Source organism: Manacus candei, unplaced genomic scaffold (genome assembly GCF_025592945.1).
Source record: "Manacus candei isolate 608988 ecotype Guabito, Panama unplaced genomic scaffold, ASM2559294v1 h1tg000002l, whole genome shotgun sequence".
Classification (NCBI taxonomy): domain Eukaryota; kingdom Metazoa; phylum Chordata; class Aves; order Passeriformes; family Pipridae; genus Manacus; species Manacus candei.
Genome location: NW_026138050.1, coordinates 10,621,075 through 10,648,919, shown reverse-complemented (window position 1 = coordinate 10,648,919; position 27,845 = coordinate 10,621,075). Strand labels below are relative to the sequence as shown.

The following is a 27,845-nucleotide window of genomic DNA, read 5'->3' as shown; positions in this document are numbered from 1 at the left end:
GAAGCAGCTACAGGCATCATGATGGGAATGCTCATGAATGAACTTGGTTTTCAAAAGGCTGTTTGTCTTACACCAGGTAGGCACTGGCAAGGTAAGTGATGATTAGATGAATAAACGTTCTGTCGGATGCTGCTATGAGCAAACCATGAACACCACGTGCAAGCCAGGCAAGATTTATGAGCTCCTGTTTCACAGAACATCCTACTTGTCACTTTAGACCAATGGCAAGAGACTCATGCTTGAGATACCAAACTAGTTTTATACTGGTAGAGTCTGTGAACACGTGAAAGACACACTTTCACTTCTGTTACCCCAAGTGGAGCTGCAAGGTAAGTGTCCACACACTGTTTGCTTTGCTATTCCTGATAACCAGCATGACTTTGGGAGAGATTTGAACTGGAATGAAAAAGGAGAAGAATAATTTTGGAAATTGTCACTGTCAGCTCTCACCCAATTACAAATTCCAACCAGATAATTCAATCTGTTCCTAACTGGCGACAAGAGCAAGATCTTCTTAGCGGTGGCAGTGACCAGTGAAGGTAACAGTGCTTGTGGTACTGGGGTTGCTAGAAGGGAGGTTCCTCTTACTTTTCCTCCTTGGAATTCCCCCTCTGAGTGTTCTGGTTTGCTTGTTTCCTTCTTTCTGCTGTCACTTTCAATTTGCCCTGGGCAGGGCAGGCAGCTCTCTTCATTTTTTGGTACCGAACACAGAGGGAAAGAGCAGGAACTGTGCAATTTCCTAAGGTTAGTTTTTCCTTAACCCTTGAATGCATGCTTTTCCCATGGTAAATTCATCTTAGCTTACCTTTCGTAGGTGTTGGTAACTGTAGTGCGTCAGTATCCGGACTTGTGTTGCTTGGAGTATTAGTAGGATGATGTCTGAATGCAGGTGAAATTTTGGATAGGGCTTTTTGTGATTTTATTTTGTGCCTAGCCCTGTTACTTGCTCTAAAGGTGGATGTAGTTTGTTTCATACTTTGTTAAGAACATTTGTTTTTGTATAACTGTTGCGTCTATAGAAAGTGAAACTGAAAATCACTGAAAGAAACTGGAATGTTTCCATCTTTTCCACAGATCTGGCAAAACAACCTCGAGCTTTACTTTCCTATTTTGATGGGCTGGAATTCTGTCTTGAAGAGAATCACTGAGCTAAAATGTAGGCAAGGTGTCTGCAGTGATGCTTTACTTCATCTTACTGCTGGGATGGAAGAGCTGGGCAATACTGGATGAGGCAAATTCTGCTCTAAATCACAACTCTGACACCTGCAGGTCAGAGTGTCATTGGTCTGCCTCAACTTGTCTGTCTCCAGCACCAGATGAATAACATCTCTCTGTTGTGTTGATCACGGTACAGCTAAGTTCATTAAAAGGCAAAAACTCCTCTTTTCTTGTCATTTATACTTTTTCTAACTTGTTTAAACTCATCTCTAAGGGAGACAAAGGTGAATATGGCAGGATATGGATCAGCTTTCTTTTAGCATCATCTCTGTTCTTCTTTCATTTTAGACTATAAAGTTTGTGGAAAGCAACATTATTCCATTGGAAAGATAAATACTCTCAATAAAAATAGTATCTTTTGTTCAGCTGGGTAATACAAAAAGAAAATTTAAGCTGCCTGTCAGCTGTATAAGCTTTTCATAGATCAGAAATAGAAAGTAAAACCTTTAAAGCTAAATATAAGTTCAGCTCCATTACTTGCAGCTTACAAATAATCAGGCCATTTCTGAAAGGAAAATCTGTGTGGTGCCTGTGGAGCAGAGGAATTGTGAGGGATGTATTTGGGGAGAGAAAAAGGAGACAGGTGATGGTAATATGGAGGGGATCTCTCCCTTCCTTAATGCTGGCTTGACCATCTCCCAGGAAACTGTCTCAAAACATTGCCTGGGGCAAAAGCCAGGAAATACTCCTGCCTTCAGGTGAGTGTATTGTGCACCAGGACATAACCTTTGGGGGATGCAGAAAAGAGAAAACTTTCTAAAATTGTTGAAGGAAAAAAAAAAGCTTTAAAATTGTGGCCAACGATACTGAGCTTTTCAATCAAAGTACTTCTAAATCAAAGTACCAGTGTTTCACTGAACTCCTTATTTACAGCCTGATATAACCTGCTTTCTGTCAGCTTGCTTCACCCAGGTTCATGTGTAGCACTTAATGGGTCTGGAGTGTTGCAGGAAAATAACATTTCTGCAGCATCTTTGTGTTTGATTTTTTCAGCCTCCTGTCTTCACAGCAGTCTCATTCTCTAATTTTATTGTAATCTAGACTTGGAATGTTATGAAAGACTTCGATGTTATATCATCCTCTGGTTGAAAAATGTGTGATTTGCATGGCACTACTACTCTTTTCTATGAATTATCCTCAGCTTCCTAAACTGGTAATTGCAGGGGGGTTTCCTCTGTTCCTAAAATTACTTTACAACTTTTCATTTTCTTAACCCCTATACTCACGTGGGAGATTATTTTATTACCTGTCTGTTGACATGTCAGCAGAGGTTTGGGAAGGAAACCCCCCAATAAACCTCAAATCTCTTCTCCTTCTCCTTATTATTGGAGTAAATATTACATTTTTGCCTTTATAATTCTTCTTTCCTCCCTTAAAATCATTTGATTTGGTTAGTAGCAGACCTCATTACCTGGAGTCTTTAACATGTTGATAATTTAAAATATGGTTAAATGAAATTATTGGGGCAAAATGATAAATCACAACAGCCTCCCTTAACTTTAGAAATCTAAAATGCCCCTTCTGACTCTTAAGACTTATATGTGATTTAAGTGATTCCCTCATTTACTGGATTCTTCATCCTGGTACAGTGTTGTTCACTATTTCTTTTAGTACTTTTCCAGCATGTTTAAATCATATGATAACTCTTGGACTCTGAAAGAGCACCGAAAAAAGCAATTTGAATCTCAAAAGTGAACCATGTAATCATGCCAAATATGCAGAATACAGAGCTAAACCCGAAGCATCCTGAGAGGAAGCTTGGCTGTGCCAGGTGTCCCTGGGTCACTGCAGAGGTGACACAGAGGGGACACAGGTCTGCTCCGTGTAGCCGGAGCGTGTCGGCTGCTGGAAAAAGGAGGTGCTATTTAAACATTTATAGAAAAATACTTGCTCTAACCAGTGTCCAAACCACAAAGGGTTGAACTTTCTGAATGGCATGGAAATATATTTGGAAGTACATCCTGCCTTGCCCCCGCCCAGCTCATGCCCTTTGTGTGTGGAAGCCTCGCAGGAGGCCCTGGGCACTGCAACCTTGCAGGGCACTGCAGGCTCTGCCCTCACCCTCTGAGAGGCTCCAGCCCTCACAGCCCCAGCACAGAATCTTTATTCTTTACATTTTTCAGTCCTCTGACATGAAACTGTGCTAAACACCCATTTTGGCAACACTGGATCCCATGGGACCCCAAAGGGAATGTAATATCAGTAAACTAAGTTAAAATCACATCTGAAACAACAGAGGAAGTGCTGAGCAGTACTGAGCTCATTAATCCTCAGGCCCAGACAGGGGACTGTTGGGATGCTGTGAGAAAAAAGGGGAAGCTCTGGAGAAAGGAGTTCCTGTGGTAAACAAGCTTGGTAAAGGTCTGGTTTCATTTTGTATGCTTCGGTTACAACATGCAGCACAACACTTGCTGTCCCTGAGGTGGAATTCTCCTTGCCTGTGGCTCTCTCAGTGTAGAAATTTCCACTTTCAAAAACTTGCTTCTTTGCTCCTGCACCCTTGGACAGAGTGCTTTCTGTGGTGGCACCATGATTTTAATGCAGCAAAGTACAGCTGCTATTCAAAATACATTGGTTCAGCTACAGAAAGAAATCCCAGCATCCCAAATCCAGTGCAGTCAATAAGGAGCTGTGTAAAGATTCGTGTCAGAAGCAAAACAAGGAAGAAAAGATACCAGAGGAAACTGATGGCCATTCAGACTTGTGAAGCAAAAAAAAAAAAAGGCAAGCAATCACGTTTTTCATTCTTGAAAGAGTGTCAGTCTTGATTCTTGTTAAGGTAGAAGGGTCTGTGTCTCTCACTCCTGTGCACCTGGGTTGTAGCATCTTACATGTTCTAATTTTCAGCTCTCTAACCAGACTTGGCACTGGCAAGACTTCCCCTTGGTTGCTTCCTGACTTCTTGACTGTTTTAGATGAAACATTTCACATTACTCCTGTATTTATCCATGGAGAAATGCCATTGAAAGAAAAGTTTTTCAAATAAGAAAAGCTCTAATGACTATAAATTAATTAAAGCCTAGTATTTCCATGAGGATTAAGTAGGCCTACTTAGTCTCTTTCCATAGGCTGTGCCTTTGTCTAATCACTGATCTTGGAGTGATACATTTATCTGTCTTGCATTCCCCTTGCACCTTCTGCCTAATTACTTCTCTAACCCCAAAATTATCTTGACTCAAAGGTAATTCTTCAACAGGTTTACTCACACAGTCCAATGTAACTTGGCATTCTGAAAGGCCCTGTTCTGATTTTATGTTAATTCAACAAAAGGAAAGGGCAAAGCAAAGTGTTGCAACAAACTGAAAAAATTAATCTGGTGTGTTTATAACCTCATTCTTGGTTCTCATGCAGGTTTCTCAACTTCTGCTTTCCATTTATAGCATACCAGGCAATAATATAAAATTTTTGTAATCTTAGTAGCCTAGTGAGGCCACAAAACATGAAAAAGGAGAACTACCTTAGTGCAGGTTATTCCTGCTCTTTGAACCTCACTGAGTTCACCCCTTTTTGAAGTTCTGGCTCTCGATTCTGATGTTTTGGGCAGTATTTTTCTGGTGGTTTTCAGAAGTATTCATTCCCAAGCTGTTCAGAGGAAAAACCTTATAAAGGGGTAAGAAGAATGAGGTTTAGTTTATAAAAAAGCAGCATGTGGTAGTGGGTGACTAGGTCTGCTCTGCCTTCTCCCATCACAGATGCAGTGTTAGTTGTTTTACTCCATGTTGCAGGTGAGCTTCATGGTACAGCACTGTGTTTGCACACCTCAGGAAAGTAGACAAGTGCAACCAGGGATGGCAGTGGAATTCAGCTGAAGGCAGATTATCTGAGGGCCATTTGTTAGATGTTCTTCATTGCAAAACATGGTGCTTGACGCCAAGCGGAAACTTTTCATGGTTGTGGTGTGTGGATACCTATTTTAACAGGATATGGTCTGGAAATTTTGCTGGTTGTTTCATGCTGGCATCTCAGTATTACAGTGGAGTAAATCACTTGGATTGCCAGCCCAGCTGGCATTCACATCAGTGTAAACACTGAAGAGCCAATATTTGGATTTGAAACAGTCTGATAAAGATGATGAATAACCAACATGTAGTGTTATTCTACACCTGTGGAATATCCAGAAGGAATGTTTGAACTTCTTTAAAACCTGCTGCAGTAACTGGAAGCAAATAGAAGGGATTTAAAATGTGGAGTTAAAAATAAGCTTTATCAAGAAATGTAGCTGCAGCAGCCTAAGCAGCTCTCACATACAGGGTGATTGGAGCAGGGAGCTTAGGTCAGTCAGATTTGTCTGGATATTGTATGACACTCTACTTGGAAGGCTATAACAACTCCCAGCTCAGGAGTAGGCTTGTGCATGAGTTCTGGGTGGGAAAGAGAATTGATTAAAAAATAAATGTGATAGATTCCAAAATGTCAGTGCCATGTGTCCAGAAATGAACTCCCAAGGTGACCATGCCATTCTGTATCTAATCAACCATATTGTTTGGGAAAGAATTGTAGAAAATAAATGTTTTCTCTTTCACTGTTCCTTCTTTTGCCGTGAGGATGTCTCCTCTCCTAGTGCCACCTCCAGGGCTTAGGAACTGAGTGTAGCATCCCAGCCAGAAGCTGCTTCCCCTGAGATGAAATTGTCCTGACAGTAAAGAATGGGCTGCTTCTTCCACCACCTTCTCTGCAGTCTCCTAATTTCCCCAACACCTGCTGAATCTGTGCTTGCATCATTTATACCCCGATAAGATACAGGAGTTGCCATTTATTCAATACTTGGCACTTTTGATCCAGGTGGTCAGACTGCAGCATCCCAGTGCCCTGACTGCAGTGAAAGATGGGTGACTCTCACTGCAAGCTGTGGCTGGGTCTGTAACTTTAAGGGTCTCAGGGTTATAACTCAGGGCAGGTCTAAGCAATACCAGTTCCCCACAGAAAGCCACAGTGCAGGAGTTGTGGTTTGGATTGGCAGAAGCTGTGATTTTGTCAGAGCTAACGGTTTGGAACTTGATTTCAGCCAGCAAGAGACAAACCATGGACTTTGTGCCTGAGACTGGCTACCTTGATTTACTGCACAGTGACATCGACCCGTTGCAACTGTGTGCTCTCCTTGATCCTAAGTCATCTGGAGATGGAGAAGGTGACTTCACTACAGGTTAGTAAAACACTAAAAAATGCTTGGTTAGTTTAGTGCTCGTGCTGTGAGTTATTGCCATCTCCTCTCAGACATAAAGCCATCTAATGGCACTTTATCTTAGTGACAGGGCTAAATTCTACAGGCACTTGGTGTTATGATGTGGTAACTTGGTCTGCATCTGTATATACAATAGTGACTGCTTCCAGAAACTGTTGTGTTTTTAAACTGTACAGCAGTTTTAAACTGAGCAGCATCCTGCTCAGTCAGTCTAAAAAAACATACTGTACTGGAAACACCTCTGTGATTGATTATTTCCCAGGCTGAGCTGTTCTCTTTCAACTTGACTGTTAATAACAGCTGCAGGAGTGTTTCTTCACCCCATGGCCTCACTTGCTCAGTGACTGAAAGCAGGATGAATTAGGGATCAAGGACTGTGTTATCAGAGATGTTTCATTATTTGAATAACCTCAGCAGTGTCTGAGGTGATGTAGGTAAATCAAACATCATCAGGACACTACACCAGGTAATGGAAGCTGAAATCTCTGCTGGGAGGGTCTTAGCACAGTCCCAGGCATGGATTTGACCTTGGCCAACCAGAAGCTTCACAAGCAATTTGCGGTACCTGGACACAGCATTGTTCTGAACAGGGAATTTTGATGGCACCACCATATCCTGCAGCAGAAGGTTTAATAGTGTCCATGAGTCTGGGCTTTAATGCCATAGAATGGATTTAGGTACTATTTTATTTACTAGGAGAGATGAGGTCTCAGAGTTTATCAAAAGAAAAGTGCTGATTTCCAGATGACTATGAATTACTGAGAGTTCAGTTCTGTTCCTCCTTAGCCAACTTACAATGCAGAGCCAAAACCTTATGCTGAAGCAACATATCTGCCTGTTCTGCATGTCATGGTATCTGGGTTTTTTTCTCCTTAGTTATGGTATTCATTAAGCCAATGCATATTCTTCTTTAGATCTTGAAGTTGATGCCAGCAACTATGAACAGTTAAATAATATGGATTTCATGAGTACGATGGAAAATGGTGAAAATGGAGATGGGTCGTATCTCTGTTCCAACACCACAGATGCTTATGCTAAAATGGGTATGAAAGTAATTTTTGGGTGTTAAATCGTTATTTTACAATCATTTGCTGTAGCTGTTCCTTACAAATTCTATTTTCACTCTGAAACAGTGGCACATACTCAAGTGGTCTGTCCCTCATGCATGGTAGATCTAACCAGAGTACCTAAACCTGTGCATTATGGGGAAACACATGAACAGTAGCTTGTGGCTGTTGGGGGAAAATCTCTCTATTAATGTCATCTTCTGCTTAATACTTCCTGTCTCAACTTCTCCTTTCTTGTGATCTTTATTTCCTGAACAACAATTTACAAGAAAAACTTAATTTAACTCTTCAATTTTACTTAAACTGCAGATTTCTGTTAATAAGGGTAAGCTTACAAGAGTTTTGCTGAGAAATTTACAATGCCATTGCTGTGTTCCTCTGTTTTTCTTTCCTGTGTTGCCAGCTGAATTAGTAGAATATGTGCTCAAGGATCATCAGGAGAAGCAGGTGGAAGACATTTTTGGTAAGATTTACATGACAAAGACTAATTTTCTCCATGACAGTGTTCTGGCTAACATGTGCTTCATGCCCTCAGTTCAAACACTAGTAAAGTTTTATATATATGGTGCCTTCTTTCCACTTGTGAACATGTCCCAGGATTTTCTTGAAAAATCAAGAATTTTCTGTATTTTTGAAGGCTTTTCTCAAAGATGGCAGATTTATCTCTGATCAAGTTGCTGATGACATCACTATGGCTGTAACACACTCACAGTTTAACTGCCCAGCGCTGTAAATGCCCTCAAGTAGCATCACAAATACTCTGAGCACAACAGGGATGATATACATGAGTTGCCAGAAGACTTAACATGTGTATAAATGCAGCTCACACATACTTATTTCCATCCAAGATGCACACAGCTGCCTGAGGAAGCACGTCAAGTTTTACTTCTCACCCAGATCAATGCAACAATGCTACAATATACATATAACAAATTATTCCTTCATTCAGTGCTTGACCAGAGATACTTGCTTGGCTTCTGGGACAAAATCATTGCTTAGGTAGTAGCAAAAATGCAGCTGTTTACTACTTCAGAATCTGTATATTAATGTGTGGCTGCTGAGAAATCCATAGAATCAGAAAGATTCACACAATATCTGTACATCCTCTTCTGTGCTTGAGCAAAATAACTTGAACTAATTTACCAAAGGTCAGTCCTTCCCTAGAATAATTCTGGCTACAGTAAGCTCACATGACTTTTCAAATGATTTATACTGCTCCCTGGTGTGTCTAGAATTTCAGGGGGTTTGCACCTAATAACAATATTTATATTGGTTTTAGAAAAAAACCCAAGATGCAGTATTAATACTTAAGTATTTGCCAGTAAAAGAATGGTATGGATAACTTGACAGTTCTTTAAACACAAAGAATGAAATCATTTCAGAACCCTTTACTCTGTCTCTTAAAGGATCTAATCCCTTTTGTACATAAATTGAGTAATTTTACCTGTACTGAGATCCCATATGACACGGCTGTGATGTTTTATCCTTTGCTCATCACTAGAGCATTGAGTAGTATTTATGTTTTATTAACCACTGAATTTATGGCAGAAGATTAATAGTTTTCAGTTCAGAAGCTAACACGTGGCAAGAAAATCTGCATTCAGAGTTCTGTGGGCTTTCTAAACTATACGGATCTGGATACATGTTTTATTGCATAATTTGATTTTTAGCTTTCATTTGGAGCCTATTCCATCTTTGCTGCCTGTTGGTGTCTTTCTCTAGCTTTTATTTCTTTCTGTAATTTTTCTAGGAGAAAAAAGGTTGACATTTGGCCATATTTCATATTTTTAGCAGGGAACCTCAATTTGGATGAAATGGCTGCTGAAAACATTGAGAAATTTCCTGACATAAAGAAGCAGAAGTGTCATAAACGAAGTAAGTGAAGAACATTAAGAATTTGGAAGGCTGTAGTGTTTGAATTCTAAACTTTCATGGTTTTAGCACAGCCCCAATGCACTTCTCATGCAGTTCTTCACTCATTCAACCAGATGTGTTTCCTCTGCCCCTGCTTGTGCTGCGTGGGCAGGAACTGAAAACAGCTCTTCCAAGCACAGGATTTACAATTCACAGAATTTGTTGCCCTGTAACATGACATTAAGCATGATCTATTTCTTCACATTTTTATCATCCATGTGACAGTGTTAACTTCTTTTTCACTGTATCTATAGCTTAGCAAGTATTGGCTGAACAACTCCCTCTTTAACAGCAAGGACAACAGCAAAAATCTTTGAATGGCACAAAAATCTGCGGCCTAATTAAAACTTCACAGTCAGACTGAAATAATAATATGAGGCTTTTCACATTGGTGTTTATGCACTGGAGCTGCACAGTTCTGAAATAGCTGAGTTGAAACTCATAACACCCCCTTCTACTTTAAAAGGTTAAAATAAGTTTCCGTGGGGTAAACTTAAAATTACCAAACTGGTTCAATTTTTGTCACTTATTCTCACCTTTCTTTCTTTCAGCCTTCCTAGGCTCTGCAGAGAACTGGTCTGATACTTCAGAACCAAAATACAGAAAAATTGGTAAGTCATTGACTGAATAGTGGAAGGTTATGGAGCATGTATTTTCTCATGTTCCAAAGTCTCATCCTCTGCTAGGTATTGGAGCTCTGCCTTCTAGGAAAAGTTTGCTCTCATAGATTTGGTGATTTTGACCATCATGCATTTTCATGTTTCTGCAAAAATCACACTTTTGTACTCCTCTGATTATTTATGATATAACAAATCCACATCCTCTTATCAGCAACTATTAACTCGTGCAACTTAGGACCAGATACACAGTAGCTTAGGAACAGCTGGATCCTTATGCTTCAAAAGCACATGTTCCTGCCAGGGGATAGGAAAATCACTTTCTTAACATCAGCACAGTTGAGCTTTTCTAAATCCACCTGAGAGAAGAAAGCAAAACAGCAGAGAACTGTCTTGGTGCCAAATTTTGTAATTTTTATCACGTACACTTTTTGTTTCTGGTGGGTAATATGACTCAGGTCATAGTTTGGCCTTTTCTGGGCTTGATCCTCTTTGTTCTGTGTGACGTCTTCCAAAACTCTGGGGAAACATCCTAGTGAAAATAATAACGGTGAAGAGATGATTTCTTGGCCCAGTCAATGCTATGAAGTCCTTTAACAAAAACAAGAAGGGGAGAAGGGGAAATTTCTAGGTTTTGCACATTTTTAGACCATCTACAAGACAATGCCTGGGGCCAGCAGTCAGGCTGGAACTTGCTCCCTATGTGTCAACTGGTGCTAATCTTCTTACCCAACTGCAGCCTAAATGGGTGTCCCAGACACAGCTAAAACAGCAAAATAGTCTTCCGACATCCATGTGAGAGCAACCAGTCTGGGGTGAATATTTTATACTGTGTTTTCAATTGACATTTGAGTCATTGTATGTCAGCACACCTCACGGGCCTCCTAAGGGGAACTCTGACTGCACCAAACCCCGGGGGCCATGTACATGTCAGGAAGGGCAGCCAAACCAGAGTGTAACCTAGAGATCCATCCAGAGAGTTCTGGGATCATGGGGCTGCACCCTCAGCACAATCCAGGCCAGCAGCTGGCAAGGAACTTGCACAGGCTGGATAAAGGTCACAGAGAACAAACATGTGCACTGGGGCTGTGATCCAAGCTGATTTTCCAGTGTTCATGTGGAGTTCTGAGGGAGTGGGGAGGGAGGGTAGAACAGAATTAGCTGTAGAAAAAATACATTTGCTAGTTCTGGAGAGGTAATTGGAGTTTCTTCTGAATGGGTACCTGATGATTGTAGTTATTTAGGCACAAGTGAAGGTCCTGGCAGCTGGTACCCATTAAAGGTGGGTTATCTTCTATCTGCTTAAGTTCCCTTAGAGATTAGGCACTTTTAAAAGCCTGTGTTTATGCCACAGTAACAACAAGAGTTTTCAATAAGGAAATGGCACATCAGTTCCAAATGTCCCACCCTACAGACCTTGCATTCCAGCATCATCACAGAGCTAACAAGTGCTCTGTAAAGCTGCACCTATCCTTTTTCTGGAAATCTTCAGAATACTGTCAGTCTCTCTACCTTCCTTGATCCAATAAAGGTACTGAGGAAGGAGTATATACATAAGACAGTATAAGTACTAGGTACAAAAAATCTAATGGACAAAAAGATGGGCTACTTGACAAAATCAGGAATTTATTTACCCTGTCATGAATATCACAGAATGATCCTGCAAAGGTAAGTGTATCACCTCTTCAGAAGGGTAGGACTACCTACAGTAAAGAGGATAATGTGTGCCAAAGTTCAGAGTGGCAAGTAAAGGATGAGATTCTTTCAAAGGAATTGGATGAAAGTAAAGGTTTTTTGCCCAGCTGTTTTGATAGCTATAGCAGTACCTGTTCTCATCTGACCATAGCAATGCAACAGTCTCTGGAGAGAAAATTACAGGGGAATTTATCCCACTGATTTAAGCATGAGCTGAAAAACACTTTTTAAAATCTGGGTTTATACCTCAGTAGAAATGAAAGATTCTTTAACAAAATAATACATCAGTTCCTGATAGGCAACATTAACACATCCCACCCTAAAAGATTTGCATTGCAGACACAATGCAATTTATAGTGCCACAAAACCCACTCAGGTCTGTAGCTCTAGATGAAAACATCAGACCACAGAAAGTGATGAAATATAGACTTACTTTTTGCTGCTAGACAGGAGAGGGAAGGAAAAAGCAAAAAAAAAACCTCTGAGAATAAGGATGTGGCAAACCCAAGGAAACTAGCAGAATAATTCAAATTAACAAATGTGTCTTACTTGATTTGTAAGAAACTTTCCATAAGCAGATGAAATTGTACAACGCACAAGTCTCTCTCCCCATTTGTCCCATTCTTGGAAGAAAAAAGAGTGCTGTGGGCAAGATGCATCTTTTAAAATTCAGGTGTTTGTGACTGCTTTGGGAAACACTCTTAGAGCTGTCCTTACAAGCACTGTAGTGTCTCAGTAGAGTCAAGGTCCTCAGTTTACTGCACTTGGACCTCTCTGCTCTTGTGCAATATTGAGATAACAAAGTGTGCTCGATTATCACAGCTAATGTCAGACCTTGTTATGTCTAATCTGTCAGCTATCCATGTGTAAGATCATTTACATATAGATACATCTGGAGATGTCTAGAAATAAGACAGGCCAAGAAAGATGAAGAAAAAGAAAATTTAAAGGGTGAACTACTCGGAAGAAAAAGTGATCCACTACAGAATTTCAAAAATACATTTTAGGCTTTGAGAGCTGGGTATATTCCAGAAAGCTATCATGAATTGTTCTTACTGACTAGTGGTTCATGTTATCTGTTGACATCTCTTCTCTGGTCCCCCTCAATGTTCTCCTTTCATTTTGCTTTTTTATTTTGAAGTGGAAGTGCCTGCAGTGGCTGCAGAGAATGGCAGTTTCTTAGCTCTGCCTTTCAACAACCTGCCAGTGGGCTGCACCTCACTGACTAACCAGCACTTGTCCTTTTCTGTTCCTGCTGCCTACGGGTTGGAAAGAAGTTTCCTAATTCCTGGTATGTACACAAAGCTACAGGGATGCACCTGTACAGAGGTTCATTTATACAAGGGGAAACTCTCCTCTAAATCTTGACTGTGAACAATGGCAGGAAAACCAAGCATGGCAGCTGTCTCAACCAAACACTTAAATGTGTGGCACTCACTAAAAGAATGAAAACATTCAAGGGAATTAAAGGGCATTGCCCCGATGAAATGGAAGGAATCCTTCTTTTAATTGGTGAAGTGCAGGTTATAAGAGAACAGTTATTTACTTTATGCTAATCCAAGTAGTTCCCTACTTGTCTTAAGAATAGGAAGTCACAGAACTTCCATTAATAAACTTTGATTTAGTTCCAATTACTTTTTCACTGCGAAGTTTGTAAAGGACTGAGGGATAATTACATTTGCAGTAGTAGAGTAAAATCTAGGTTGTAATTGAGCTCATAAAAGCTGAGTAGTGATGGGCTGTGTAACCACCTGGCCTTGGTCATGCTGTGTAGCAGAGGGTGCTCATGGTACACTGTGAAATGCTAATGACCAGGACACAGTTCAACTCCTTTCACTGTTAAACCTATGCTGGAAAGGAACCAAAAGCAGTGTATAAGTTGGAAGTCTTGAAGTATCTGATGCTAGCTAAAGCAGCATAAAGCATCAGAGGAAATTCTGTCACACCTACAGAAACTCAGAGCTATGGGTGATTAAATTGCAAGCATTGAATCATCAGAAAAACTACCCAGTGTGGTCTGGGAGGGGGGATGCTGGCTGGCTGCTTGTACAACCTGTATGATGTTCACTTAGGTGGGATGTAGTGCAAAGGATGGTAAAATTAATGTAGATACTATTTTCACATCTTCTCTCTTCTGGATCTCTGTCTGTATGTTGATAGACTTGGCCTTAAGCACTTTTCCTTATATTAATAGGATTTCTTTTTAGACTGTTGAAAAACAGTGGTCACTAAAAGCTGGGTAATCTCTTGTATTTCACTTTTAAGAGTGTTTTTTCTAGTGGGTTCTATGGACCTCCTGTGGTCCTATGAATTCTCCACAGAAAATATTTGCCTAGAAGCTGTATAAACAATAAGTAGCTTTCAGAAAGCTATTTCTCTCTTAGAAACCTTTAGAAACCAGAAGCTTTAAAACCAGAATAGTAATTATTCTCCATTCATTTCAGGATCTTCAGAACCTTGGACTGCAGAGATTCTACCTGTCAGTGTGAAAGGGAGCCAGGACAATCCAGGCTTTGCAGATCCTCCTCAGCAGTTACTTAACTTTGTTCTTGAAAATGGCATATCTGATTTTATAATATATCCAGGTAAGAGCAACAGCCTTTAGTCCACATAAATAGGCATAAAGTACAGAAAAATCAATGCTGCCAACAAAGTACTAAGTTCAGTTACTGATAGCTATGATATGCTAAAAGCTATTATCTGTTTCTTGCCAGTGTTTACTTCTTCCATGGAAACATTCATATCCCCAGATTTTCCAGTTAGTTCATTTGGTAAGTAGAAAATTTATTTTTATACGTGTACAGCACTTTTAATGGAGAGGGGCACCATATTTCTTCTACTCAAAGCCAATTCTCCTCTCCAGGCTCTACTCATATTGATCTTATTGAGGAAACTAAAAATTGATGGCATTACCTTTTCTGTATTGATCATTGTCTGCTTAATCTAATCCAAAATAAAGTGCAGATAAGGGGCTGTAGAGCTACAGGTTCAGCTGTATTTTAGCAGCCTCTGTGTTTGCTGTGAGACTCCAGTTTCTGGAATAAGTCTTGTCTGGTTCAGACAATGCAAAGCCCACTGTGCTTGAGCCCCCATCAGAAAGTGGAAGTTGTTCTGGTCCTGGCATGGCCTGAGCATCTTAAATGCTCGGTGCTGGAAGCCAGACTGCACCCAGCTCACATGGAAGCCCCAAAATCCAAACTATGAGGGCTTATTTAACTGAACAGTACAGAAGCCTAATGTACAGAAAGGCTTATAAAGAAGTCAGAGCCTTGGTCAGGATATAACAGTCCCACCTGTGGCATCAAACTTTCCTGAGTCACTTTTTCCAGCCCTCGGAGCGGGGTTGGAAGCCGGAATTTGATGTGAGCGTTCAGCTGCTGGTCCCTGCAGCTGCAGCAGCCCCGTACACGGGTTCTGTTGCCCTCTGGTGGCTTCCACCGCCGCAAAAGCATAAAGTGCGGAATAACAGGCAAATATCCCTAGGTTTGGGGCAGACTTTGTAAATTGTATATACTGCCTATGTGAATACACAACGCTGATAATTCCAACTGATTTACAGCAGCACAACATATGCATGTTACGAGTCTCAGAATTCCAAATGCAGCAGAAAAATTAGCACAGAACATTCTGAGCCAGTGTCTTTTCCTTTTTGAAAAATTATTCACTCCTGACTGATTTGACCAGTTTCTCATCTAAATGTCTCATTACAGCTTTTTTTGGTTTTCCATTCTGTTTTCTAATTTAATAAAATAAATAGTAAACCAAAACCAGACAGCTGCCTGAAAACAGGCACAACCCTTCTTTATTTAATATTTTAGGTTGATTTTTCTTCTACAAGGAGGAGAGCTATCTTTGTATTAAATGTATTCTTTCACTGAAGTAAGGACTTGCTTATTAGAAGTCTGTGGTGCTTCCCTGCTAGAAACAACTCTGAACTCAAACCATTCCAAAGGTTGCTGGCATGCGGGGTAGGAATTAATTTTCAGATCTCTGAAACTCTAAGATTTGTATTTTTTTAAACCACATTCTACAGCAAGATGATGATATAGTATAAAATGCATTTGTTCAAACTTAAGGAGATAACCTGCTTTGATTTGGGGGATTTTTTGCAGATCTCTGCTGCATGTAGTTCCCAGACTAAGAGGTTAGGTTTGTTACAGTCTCTGTCAATTTAAATTCTGTCTTGCATTTGCAAAGCTTTGCCTACCAAGAGTTTTGTCAAAATTGATAGTCTGTCATTACCTATAGAAAATATTCTCTCTCTGGAAAAACTCCCAATTTCTTTGTGTAAAGCAGACACTGCTCATCTGACCCATGTGCAAAAGTTTGAAAGCAAACAGGCAAAAAGAAAGAAATTAGGACAGCAACAGGACTTTGTCAGTAAAAGTAACGGGTAAATTCTGTTACCAACAGTCACTTTGCTGTGACTTTCATCTTTAGTGCTTGGTTACAAGGTGTAGAATAACAAAAGGAAGCAATTGCTTTTGAAGACATAGAGAAGCACTATGTGTGAATGTGAATTTATTCAAAACACTGACATTCAAAAGAACACTAGATGTCACCTTGCAAGGATAGATCTGCTTCATGCCACCGTCAGAACAGCTGTCAGCTTGTTTGGTGCCACACTGTCTGCAACTGCACATCAGCTGAATCCTACCTGTGTGAGGACTTCTTCCCTTTTCCTTGTGAAGTAAACAAAATATCTCTTCCTCTGGATATATGTTGCAATGAACTTGAAAATTTGCATCAGTCTTATTGGTAAAATTAGTAAGACTGACTCAATTACAATCTCGGTGTCTTCTTCAAGTGTATGGTTTTGTTTCTCCAGATGTAGAAAGGTTTGAAGAAGTTCAAGATTCCATGATTCCTTCTGAAGACGATTTCAAAACACGAGGTGAGTTTAGAACTCTTGAACTTAAACCTTCCAGTATTTCTTGGAAAGAGACTCTGTGCCTCTTTTCATACAGAAAAGCCACTTGTTGTAGGAATCGTCATTCAACAATTTGTGGAGCTGTTCTGAGGGTCTGGGCACGATTCCTGTTTTCATGATGTTAGACTTGACTACCTTTAGATATCTAGATAGCTTTAGATAGCTGTAGTACCTGCTTAGCTGGTTTTATCATCTCTGTAGATAACTCCAAAATTATTCAGCTTGTAGATTTAAAAATGTCTGTTGTGCCTGCACTTCTAACCTGCGGCTGCACAGGATAAATCCAGACCTATGTGCTTTATGGGAATGGACCATGGAGTGATGTTGTAATTTGTGGACTGGTGTCTTCAGTTTGTGTGTGCTTTTTTATTTCTCTAGAGCTGGTGGAAACTTTCTGCACTTCACTTAAGGATTATTTCCGAGACACGTGCAAGTTTGTGACCCTGGAGCGTGAGGTAGCACTGGATCACCTGTTTATTGATGGGACACTTGTTCAAAGCCTAACTGAAACCAGGACTGGGAGGAATAGTGCAAAAACAATGGAAAACCAGCTGGTGACTTGCAGTCTGCACGAGAAGGAAAAGATAGCCATCGATAGAAGCCAAATATTTCAAATCCCAAAACGTAAAGGCTTAGAGACTAAAGTGATTTTGGTGCTGGGAAAAGCAGGAATGGGCAAAAGCATTCTTGTTCAGAAGATCTGCCAGGACTGGTCCAATGGAGAGTTTTCTGAGTTTGAATTTGTATTTTGGTTTGACTGTGAGCAAATAAGCTTGCCTGAGAAGCGATACAGCCTGAAGGAACTGCTTCTTGAATTTTTTGTAAAACCTCAGGAGGGAAGCAAAGAGATATTCGAGTACATATTGCAAAATCCTGCTAAAGTCCTTCTGGTTTTTGATGGCTTTAAAGGATTGCATGACCATGAGAATTCTCCTCGTTGCTCAGCCAGCGAGCCGGAAAAAGATTTGTACAGTATAAAGGAGCTGCTTTCAGGACTCATCCAAAGAAAGATACTCAATGGTTGTACCTTATTACTTACAGCAAGACCAAAAGACAGGGTGTACTACTATGTGTCCAAAGTGGATAAGACTATTGAAATAGTAGGATTTTCCCCTGAGCAGAGAGAACTGTACATAAACAAATACTTTGAAGGATTACCCCACTGTGACAGTGCACTGAAATTAGTCAAAGACCATGAGTACTTGTTCAGTCATTGTTACAGCCCTGGCATGTGCAGATTTGTTTGTTTTCTTTGTGATACAGTGCTTGAAATGGGAGAGGAGAGCCTTCCTTCAACTCTTTCTGCAGTCTTCCTGAAATTTTTTCAGCAGAAGATAATACCTGTGCAAACAGATGTTACAACCACACAAAATCAAGAGAATCTTATTACCCTAGCCCATATAGCCTGGTGTCTTGGAGAAAAGCACCAAAGTGCCATGAAAAGTGATCTTTTTCCTTCTAAAGAAGTTAAAGAGTTTGCTCTGAAATATGGATTTTTCCTTCCATTTGCATTCCCCAGACATTCAGATAGTGAAGAAGAGGAATTTGGGAGCACATTCTCTGATTTTGTCATTCAGAACTTCTTGTGTGCACTTCACCTTTCATTAGCAGAAGAGCTCAAGGATAAAAGTGTAATAAAGTACCTGTCTTTTCCATCCAAAAGGAAAAAACCCTATCACTGGCTAGATTTAGTGCCTCGATTTTTGACTGGATTGTTGTTTCTCCAGGATGACCCTTACTTCTGCTCCCTTTCGAATCAGGATGAAATACAACCAGTGAAGAAGCAGAATAAACTCTTGAAATACATTAGAAGGCTGCAGATTAATGATCTCTGTCCAGAGAGGCTGCTGGAGCTCTTACGCTGTGTTTATGAAACCCAAAGCAGTTACCTCCTGCAGCACGTGGCCCTAAGGCTCAAGCCAGACTTGTCTTTTCTGAGCATAGTCCTTACCCCACCTGATGTCCATGTACTGCACTCTATTTTAAAAAGGTCGAGAAAGGAGTTTTCCTTGGATTTGAGAAACAGCAGCATTGACATGCAAGGGCTCAAAGACTTGGTGAGCCTCAAGAACGTGGCGTCCTTCAGGTTGGTCACTGTCTGTATGTAGTTCGTAGCACTGTCTCTAGATGACACCCTCATGCAACAACAGCTGTCACATCTGTTGGTTTTGCGTGTTTTGTCACCTCACAGGGCCTCCCTCAATGACACTGTCAGGCTTTGGAAATCTTTAGAACAGTCAAAAGACTACGAGCTGCTGAAAGCATCAGCAGAGAAATTTGTTCTTGATCCCTTTAAGGCAAAGACGATGAAGGACATCAGTGACCTCTCCGACCTTGTAGAGATACAAGAGAAGATGGTGAATTGGTAGGCTCGGTTATGATCAGAAATCCTGTTGTGCTGGCAACTTCAGAAAATGGGGTTTCACTGACAACAGAGTTCTCTGAACAACGGTTTCTGGAAAACAGAGTTCTCTGCTTCTCCAAAGGAGGAGTAACTCAGGCAGTGCAAGCTCTTGTATCACACCAGGGTGTTCTTCTACCCTGCTGTGAGGTGGCTGTCATGGCAGGGAGGAGCAATGACAGCAACATTCATCAAAACTGCCAATAAAAAGGCCAGCTGTCATTTTTTCTTCAGATTTCTTTTTGATCTCCAAGTGGGCCATCTTTCAATTGCTTTCAGTTGCATAACTTTGGCTGATTCTTTCCCCCTGTAGCCCCTGGGCTATAAATGAAAGCCTGTTTTGCACTAGTCACATGTGGTCTGAGTCAGTCTTTTAGCCCAGGAGATGAAAGCTTGGGTCTATAAACCCTCTGTTTCATCCCTACTCATACTGGGGCTAGGGGACTGGTTGCATTTAAAAGCACACAGAAATAAAGGTTTTGGTTTGTTTCTTAAATGATGACTTCCATTTTAAGATGTGCAGAGTATTTTGATTAAAATATACACACAATAATTTCATGTCTGAGAGAAAATAGTTGATACAGAAAAACATATTTTTAAGTTTTATTGGAAAAAGAGCAAACAACTGCACTATGAAAGGCAATTATCAGATTGAAATTACTCAGTTGGAGAAAGGTTGGAGCACAAGTTATTCTGAAGTTTCCTGGTTCCTCAGCTAATGCAGCAATGGTTAATTTCCTGTTAAAATTTACTAACAAATTATTTTAGAGCACTGTTTTTGTTGCTGAAATATTTATCATACTCTTGGTCTACTGTGATTTATTTAGTGAGCAAGATGCATCTGATTCCACCAGCTATGAAATTCCTGCCATCAAAAACCTCAGAAAACTCGAATTTGCGTAAGTGTTGTTCTTCTCTGCTGATTGATATGATTACATTGAAGAAGGACAAGCCATGGATATTGGCTGCAGTCCTTGTACTGATGTATAGTTAGTTTATGGTAAAGCATTAAGAAAACTTATTTTGCTTTTCTTAACAAGATTTATTAAATTATGGCCAAAACTCAGAAAGCATCATTTCTGGCTCCTGCAGTGATACAGATCAACAAGGTTCTACCAATTTTGTTTGATTTTTACTACAAGTTAGCTCCTTACCAACAGGTGTAGATCTTGTGCCACAGGGCATAAAATGTCTTGATCGTGATCCAGCTACCTGGATTTTCCCCCAGAAATGCTCAACTTTTCTATCTAGGTCTCCTAATGTAATTTGCTACCCTAATAGAGCTTGGGCCATGAGAGAATTATGTCAGAGAATGCCTCCCAAATAAATTATTTAGCACCCTTTTCCTAGAAGAAGGAAGGTTGACTTGGAAACACTTACTTTGAAAATGAGTGTTCAGTAACATTTCTTTTTTCCCCACAAACTTCAAGCAGCCTCCAAAGCTGTTCTATTGCTTAAAATATCCTGCCATAGGCTGTGAATTGGTTTGGGCAGAAATTGCAGCAATGCAATGGAGAACTCTCAGCAGGTCTTCATCTGTTTCCTGCTCTTCAGATCTAACCCAACCCAGCACTGCTATGCTTGGCCTCACTTCTGATTTTACGCTGCTTTCTCTTCTCCTTTCCTCTTCTTATTTACTTCTATTTAAATTTTGTTTAAAATTCTAATCCTTTTAAACTTGTTCTGATACCAAAGAAACTCTAAATCAGGTTGGGATCTGAGGGACAAATGTTGTGAGCATGGCTATCCAAGTGCAATTTATGCTTTAAGATGCAGTAAAAGGTTGACTTTTAGTTAGTCTGAATTGCCAACAGTTGAGGCAAAAAATATTTTTTTTAATCTCAGTTATCAAGATTATACTTAAAATTAAAAACCTGAGAAAGATAAAGAACAGAAATACAGGAATCTAAAAAAAGTGAGATGAATTTTGCAAAGAGGAACAAAAAAAGTGGCAAATGCATGTACCACTGATTCTGTGGTTTCTAAGGGCCTTAGCCTTGTGTGTGCTCCTCATCTGGAGGCTTCACAGCAGAATTCCTTGCTGCAGGTGGTAGGGAATAATTGCTTCTGAGGAGTGTAAACAGCATTGGGGGCTGCAGGGAGAAAAACTTAAAGATTCTTAAACTTTGCTGTTTGTGAATATGTGAAAATACTGCTGCATATCTGTATTTTCTTCCAGGCTGGGTCCGGTGTGTGGCCCTCAGGGATTGCTAAAACTCGTGAAAATTCTTGCAGCATTTCCATCACTTCAGCATTTAGAGTGAGTTCTGCTAAAGATCAACTTTGCCACCCTTGCTCCTCAGCAGCCCTTGATGATGGGGGAGCTCTTGCACCCGAGAAACATTTTCTGTGCCAACAAGACTCCCTGCTTTGATGAACAAAATGAACAACAGAAACATCCTGAGACTATAACAGCAGATGAAAAGCTCTTCAGCCTCCCCTGGGACACTCGGTGGTGGTTCATTCAGTGCCCTCAGTCACTTCCCTGGGTGTTCCTCAGCTTGTGGGAAAGGTTTAGCCCAGACCCACTGGGTGGTCCCCCTTTCCTGCCACAGCACTGCCCGAGGGTCACTTATTTCTTCCTTGAAGCTCCAGAATATGCCCATGTCCATGAAAAACCAACTGTGTCTTAATTTTAAGCTTCTCTACGCAAAACAATTGTACCAACAATAGCCAGTACTTTGCCACAGTGTCTGTGGGAAGATTACTGGGGTTTGAGAGGGCCTTTGGCCTCACTGGCTCAGCCCATTGGCCATTTGTCTGTACTGGATCTGGCCTTTTCATGACTTTAAGACTGAAATTAGTCCCATATATCCCAGCATTACCTGTCAGATTAGAAGGGGATTCAGTATCTAAAATTGTGACTAGATATGAGGAAAAACTCAATTTCTAATACTCCCACTCTGGAGAAGGATCTGTTTAGGCAGGGATTTAGAGCCCCTGCTGGATTTTGTCAGTTCTGTATTTCCGTGTGCACAAGAAATCTCATTTCAGCTTAGCTGGAACACAGCTATTTCGTAACCATTTTAATAATCTTGCATATCAAAGGAAATGGGTCAAGCCATTCAACTAGTAAAAAAAAAATTCTTAGGCTGTAAATTTGGGCAGCAGAAAGCTGCTTATTAGAGAAGCTGTAATTTGTGTGATGCTTCATGCTGATTGAGGCTACTGCAGAGAAGGAGCTTTTCAAGATAGATAGAGTGGTCTCTGAGGTGAATAAACCACAGAAATTTAGATTAAAAGGGGAGCTAATTCTCTCTTTGTTGTCACCCAGCCTTGATGCTCTGAGCGAAAATGGCATAGGAGATGAAGGAGCCAAGAGTCTATCTGAAGTCTTTCCAACCCTGACATCCCTGGAAACATTAAAGTAAGTGCAAGGGTAACAGTTCTGGGAAATCTTGAAAAGAAATAAATTAAACTCAGATCCTCAAGGGACTGTGTGTTAACAATTATAGGCACAACTACTCCATTGGCATGGAAGACCAAATGAGTCTATGGGGATGATTAATCTGTACATTCATTAGAGAAATAGGATAATCTTATGGCAATCCCTCACTGCCCTTCAAGGGCCGTATTTTGTCTTTTTCTCCTCATTTGGTCTAAACAGACTGTCCAAATTATATTTTAAAAAATGAAAATTAATTTTCCCCGTATTGTAATAAATTAGAATAAACGTGCTCAACTAACACAGTGATCTCACTTACTGTAGTTTATCACAGAATAAAATAACAGACATGGGTGCGGAGAAACTCGCCACAGCTCTTCCTTCCTTGTCTTCCTTAAAAACACTAAGGTAAGTAGTGTATCCTGTCCAGTTGTTTTGTACAATATACCTTGCTGTCTCTGTCAGAAATTACTGAACATGGAACAAATATTAACACTGTGCAGCACCCAAACTTTTGACTTCATTCTTGCATAAAGTCTTTGGAAAGAAGAGGAGCAAAATTCTGACCCAGTGCAGACATACAGAAAGATATCTAGGGAATACAAAGTTGTGGTTTAAAATTTAACTGCAAATAAGCACAAATTGAAAGCTAAAATGGACTAAAAATATTTGAAAACCTGTGATCTAATGTATAGTCTGTTTACAATATCCATTGTTCAATTTTGACTGAACTGGTTTGGTTTTCTGCAGCTTGTACAATAACAACATCAGTGATTTTGGAGCAGAAAATCTGGCGAAAGTTCTTCCTGCAATGACATCTTTAAGAGTGCTAGAGTGAGTATATGAAACCTTTTGAAATGGCCCAGAAAAGCTTACTTCCTTGGAGACTGAAAATTCAAATGTCCCATGCTTGGCTTTAGAGGAGACAGAAACTGAGGAAGAAAACTTCAGGGAAATTTCACAGGGAAAATGTGCTTATGCAGAGCCCAAACAGTCAGTGACTAGAGAAGATTAAGGAGCAGTTCACCCTAAAAGCAAAAATATTGCTGTTAAGATGGGAGAATAGGATCATGGGGAGTTGGAGAAGGACCTCAGGTATATAGAAAAAGGATTCCCTCAGATGAACTAACACAGTTAAGTTCCTGTTTGACCTTTTGAGTACATTACTATGGGGTTTTTTTCTTTTTATTTTCTTTCCCCATCTGCAGGGTAGCCTATACAGTATTTTTGATTTTGAATTGAATGTTGGATTACACCACTACATGATGTGATCTGGATTAACAAAGTTGCTTTTATTCCTCAGTGTTCAGTACAACAAAATAACCCGTGTGGGAGCCCAGCAGTTGACCAACAGCCTACGAAAATGTCCCCACATAAAGAACTTGGTGTAAGTCTCTTGAAAGGCTGTTTGCTGTACCTTCATTTTGTGAAACTGGGGTAGAAATCATGCTAAAGCTGTGTTCTGTATTTGTCAGATTTATGAGTCACAAAAAGAGATGTCACCAAAAGACAAAAGTAGCCACAGTGATGTTAAAAAGTTGTCTCTGGTTTCAGCTGCATTACTTCCCAATGGTCCCAGGCAAGTTTGTCCTCCTTAAGTACAGTTTACATTAAGCTTCCCTTTGTTAATGTTCTACCCTCCATAGACCTCAACCTACTCTGTGCTGCAGGACTTGTGTTTGGAGGATAAACAATGAGCAACCATCACTACAGGTTAAATAGGCTGAAGTTGCCAATACACATTCAGAGTGGGTTCGATGGAAAATTAAAGAACAGTTACAGAAACAGGACTGTAGTGTGTCCTGTAACCAGAGTCAGCAAGGTTATGCTTTTTTCTAAATTAAGATGCATTTTCCTTTGTTCCATAGCTTAAATACTTTTATAGCATGATAGTCAAAGGAAAAGGCAACTTTAAAAAACAGAACAAAAACCAAACAGCAGCAACAACAACAAAGCCACAAACATAACAAACACACCAAAAACACCATGAAGCAAATTACACTTCTTAAAATCTCTTTCCTTTCTGAATTTGCCCTTGCAGGATGTGGAATCCCGCCATTCCCTATGGAATCCTTGAATACCTTCAGCAGCTGGACTCTAGGATCAGTGTGTAGATTCAGAGGATCCCACAAAGGTAACAAACAGCAAGATTTGTTTCTGTGGGAGCTGTTGATTCTGGGCTCCCTGGCAGCAGGCACAGGAACAGTGTCCATGGACAAGGACAGAGATGCTGCCCTAGAGTGGCAGGTCAGGGTCACGTCAGGGTCTCTTTTACCCCACTCACCTTGCATCCCCCATCTCCCTGGCACCTGCACCAGCAGACTGCAAGTGCTATGTTAAGAAAAATGGACTTCTCCCAGACCTCCCAGTTCAGTGACTGGCAGCTGCCTTCCTTACCTTCTCTTTTCTGTTGCGAAAAACTAAAGCTCTGTGTACTTCTCATATTTAATAGATGAGTTCTGTGCTCTACAGAGATTGTTTTGTGTTGATTTTCAGGAAGTCCTTTTTACTTTTCCTGTGTTTAATACAAATCCTCAACAGCTGCTTGTCTCACTATGAAGCTGTACCTAGACTGTACTCAGAGCAAACCACTGGTTCCCACATTCCTTGTTCTCAGTCTCATGGTGTGGTTTAGCCACTGGCAGTCACCTCACTTCATTGATTCTGCCTGCACAGTTTCAAAGATCCTTGAAATAATTGCACTGTTAATAATTTAATAAGTTTGCCAATGATGACCAGGATCTGACTGCCTTGATGCTCCTGGACTGAAGGAGCTGCAGCTGGCATGGGAAGTTAGGGATTTGTGTAGGGTTTCTGTTCCCAGCTTTCTGCATTAGTGCTGAGAAGTAATGGCAGGAAGTCTGGGTCCTGTCTCCCAACCTTGAGACATGCAGCACCTACCAGTCACTGCTGTCTGTTTACAGAGCTCATCAAATATCTGATTTTGGTCATCTTAATGGTGACTAGGCTGGTGGGTGTATATCTAATATTCTGTTTTCATCATTTCACAGGTATCATAAAGAAGAGGGGGAAGGTGTCTGTCCTCTGTGCTCTCCTATCTTCTTGCTGCTTTAGGAATCGGTGGCAGATTTTCATGTTGCAAAAAAGGCCACATTTAAGTTTCTAAGTGATGCTTAAATTAGGTGAACTATAAAGTTTGAACTTTCAAAGGTCATTTAAAATGCTGTTCAAAGACCCCATCGTATTCCTACTGAAGTGATGAAGAGTTAAGCAACATCAAGTTTCAGAGATGAAAAGAACATCTGGATACTGTGATCACCATTAAAGGAGACCAGGAACCACCAGGACGTTGACAGTGTAAAATTCCACCACGGATTCACGAAAGAGCAGATTGAAAGCTGCTGAATCTGCAACACCTGAAGCAGTGATAGAACAAATCTGATTGTTTCAAGGTGCTAGTGGTAACTGTGAATGACTTTGGTCTGATGATTTTGGACTTTCAAAGCCCAGTGTTACAGATTCCACCTGTGTGTATGGGCTGATTTGAAGCATTAGGATGAGGAGCATAAAAAAGAATGATCAGTCCTAGAAAACATGATATTGGAAGATTATCCACGAGAATCTAGAAGTGGTTCTTTTCTTGATGCTAATCATCAGTGCTGTCTTAAGGTATAGAAAGATATTTTCTATCACTTGTTTGTTACAGAATCCTTCAAAAAAACTGGGGGGAAAAAGAAAGAAGTAATAAGAAGAAAGGAATTAAAACTGAAAAACTACTCAGGATTTTTCTGACATCACAGAAATCCAAATACATACAAATACCTTCAATTTATTGCACAAAAATCCTCAAAGTGACAATCTTTGAAGGTTTTTACTTTGTCTCAGATGAGAACTGTAAATTCATATACCTGGATTAAGATTTAATTTCTTAAATGCAGCTGGCAGCATAAATGTTTACAGGCATCGATTTTCTACTTGACAGTGATCTCACTACTGTATGTGGTTTATGTGGTGCTCTGGTACAGTTATGAATAACTGGGCAAAAAAAGACAAAAATACATTTCAAAGCATTATCATGTCTATGCTGCTGGTCTCAGTCATATGTGGGCCAAATACTCATCCTGTTGCTACAGCAGCAAGCCAATTGTCTCATTTTTTTCCTTCATTTCTGCTCTGTGAACATGGAGAGAACTTAAAAATTGTACAGAGACAATTGTCAGGTCAGCACTAGAGTTCTGGCTTCCTATCAGATACAGTCTGAGACAGAACAACAAAAAGGGATAGAAAAGGCTAGGAATGTTTGATATGCCACAAATTGGGAAGTCTCTCCTTCACAGTTAGCTCAGGGTTAGCTCAGCCACTCCTTTGAAATCTCTTCTGCTAAAAAGCACTGACAATACTGACCCAAGTATCTGTGCAAACTAGAATCTCTCAACTGACCTCTCAAATTTTAAAAGTCCCCAATTTAAACAGCTCAAACCCACAATCTTTATGTTCTTTCCAGAAAGTTACACTCCTCTGCTTATGTTTCAGTGCCTGAAGGATCCTGACAGCAGGGATACAAAGTGGACAAATTAAAGAAAGAAGGGAGGAAGGTCTGTTGGTTGTTTCTGAGAGTGGGGGATCAGACATTGTACATGAAAGAATAGAAAGGTGGGAAAACTCTGTGGAGAATATGAATGTAATTAGAATGTGGTATTTTTCTTAACTGTCTGCGTGGTTCTTCTCTCTAGCCAGAGTCATGGATAAAGGATCTCATTTATACTCCCCTTTTTGAGCTGCTTGAATGGGAGGTAGTTTGAGCCAAATCTTGTGTGATGTTCCCATCAGCCTGCGGCGCCCCAGCCGTGCACATCTACGGTGAACCCTTGTCTTGGCTTCCCTTAACTAAGCTTGGGATGACAAATGCCCCTTCAGGCACATATTCTGCAGCTGCACTTTACTGTGACTGAATCTGAGAATGTGCTAAATATTAACCAGGCAGATGAATGTTACAGGCCCCTGTCTGGACTGATAAAGTCATGTTGTATATACTGCTGTCCTCTTTCTATGAGTTAGCGAGAGATGTATTTTTATAATGTACAGATTGTAAATTGTGAGACCGTGTTTTGGTTGTCTTTACACATCTTTTTTAAAAGTATTAATAAAACTGAGTATTATGTTTTACAGTACCTCGTAGTACCTGTTGAAAATTATTTTGATTTTTCTCTTGGAAACGCTATGAAACCACTGCTGGCTTCTGTCATAACGACAAGCTCAGGGCTTCATGTTGCAGGTCAGTGGGAAGCACTGTGTGTGAGGCAGACAGGTTGGTCCTGCTGGCACTTAGCAGTTCAGTGGTCTGGAAATGGAGAAATAACTCCTTCTTAACAGGCAACGGGGTCTTGCAATGCCAAGTGACAGACTGTGTGAGTTCAGGCTCAGAAGGTGCAAAAGGGCTGACTGAGGCTGCCTGCTAACAAAAGCAAAAAGGTT

The 27,845-nt window shown here is 40.4% G+C and overlaps 1 protein-coding gene across 5 annotated transcripts; it reads left to right on the top strand.

Moving 5' to 3' along the window:
• On the top strand, positions 1-27,541 carry CIITA (class II major histocompatibility complex transactivator). 5 transcript variants are annotated; one of them, XM_051778503.1, is made up of 20 exons: positions 1-329; positions 6,228-6,361; positions 7,315-7,443; positions 7,871-7,930; positions 9,259-9,342; positions 9,933-9,992; positions 12,835-12,984; positions 14,138-14,278; positions 14,408-14,464; positions 16,522-16,587; positions 17,002-18,709; positions 18,815-18,988; positions 19,852-19,923; positions 21,204-21,284; positions 22,299-22,391; positions 22,734-22,817; positions 23,160-23,243; positions 23,713-23,796; positions 24,451-24,543; positions 25,421-27,541. In XM_051778503.1, the coding sequence occupies exons 2-19, from the start codon at positions 6,241-6,243 to the stop codon at positions 24,521-24,523; spliced, it is 3,321 nt and encodes a 1,106-aa protein (XP_051634463.1). In that variant the 5' UTR covers positions 1-329; positions 6,228-6,240; the 3' UTR covers positions 24,524-24,543; positions 25,421-27,541. The 5 variants fall into 5 exon arrangements, with proteins under 5 accessions (XP_051634463.1, XP_051634309.1, XP_051634527.1 ...); XM_051778349.1 differs by having other exon boundaries at positions 6,224-6,361; XM_051778567.1 differs by lacking the exon at positions 1-329 and adding an exon at positions 343-539 and having other exon boundaries at positions 6,224-6,361.
• Positions 27,542-27,845: the final 304 nt, after the last annotated feature.

What these genes read in the sequence shown, in the direction of transcription:
- CIITA (XM_051778254.1), top strand. Translation starts at nt 6,044, where the DNA reads ATGGGTGACTCTCACTGCAAGCTGTGGCTGG. An exon ending in AAGAAGTTTCCTAATTCCTG is followed by an intron (nt 12,985 to 14,137) that starts GTATGTACACAA and finishes CATTCATTTCAG; the next exon opens with GATCTTCAGAACCTTGGACT. An exon ending in TCTTCCTTAAAAACACTAAG is followed by an intron (nt 22,818 to 23,159) that starts GTAAGTAGTGTA and finishes GGTTTTCTGCAG; the next exon opens with CTTGTACAATAACAACATCA.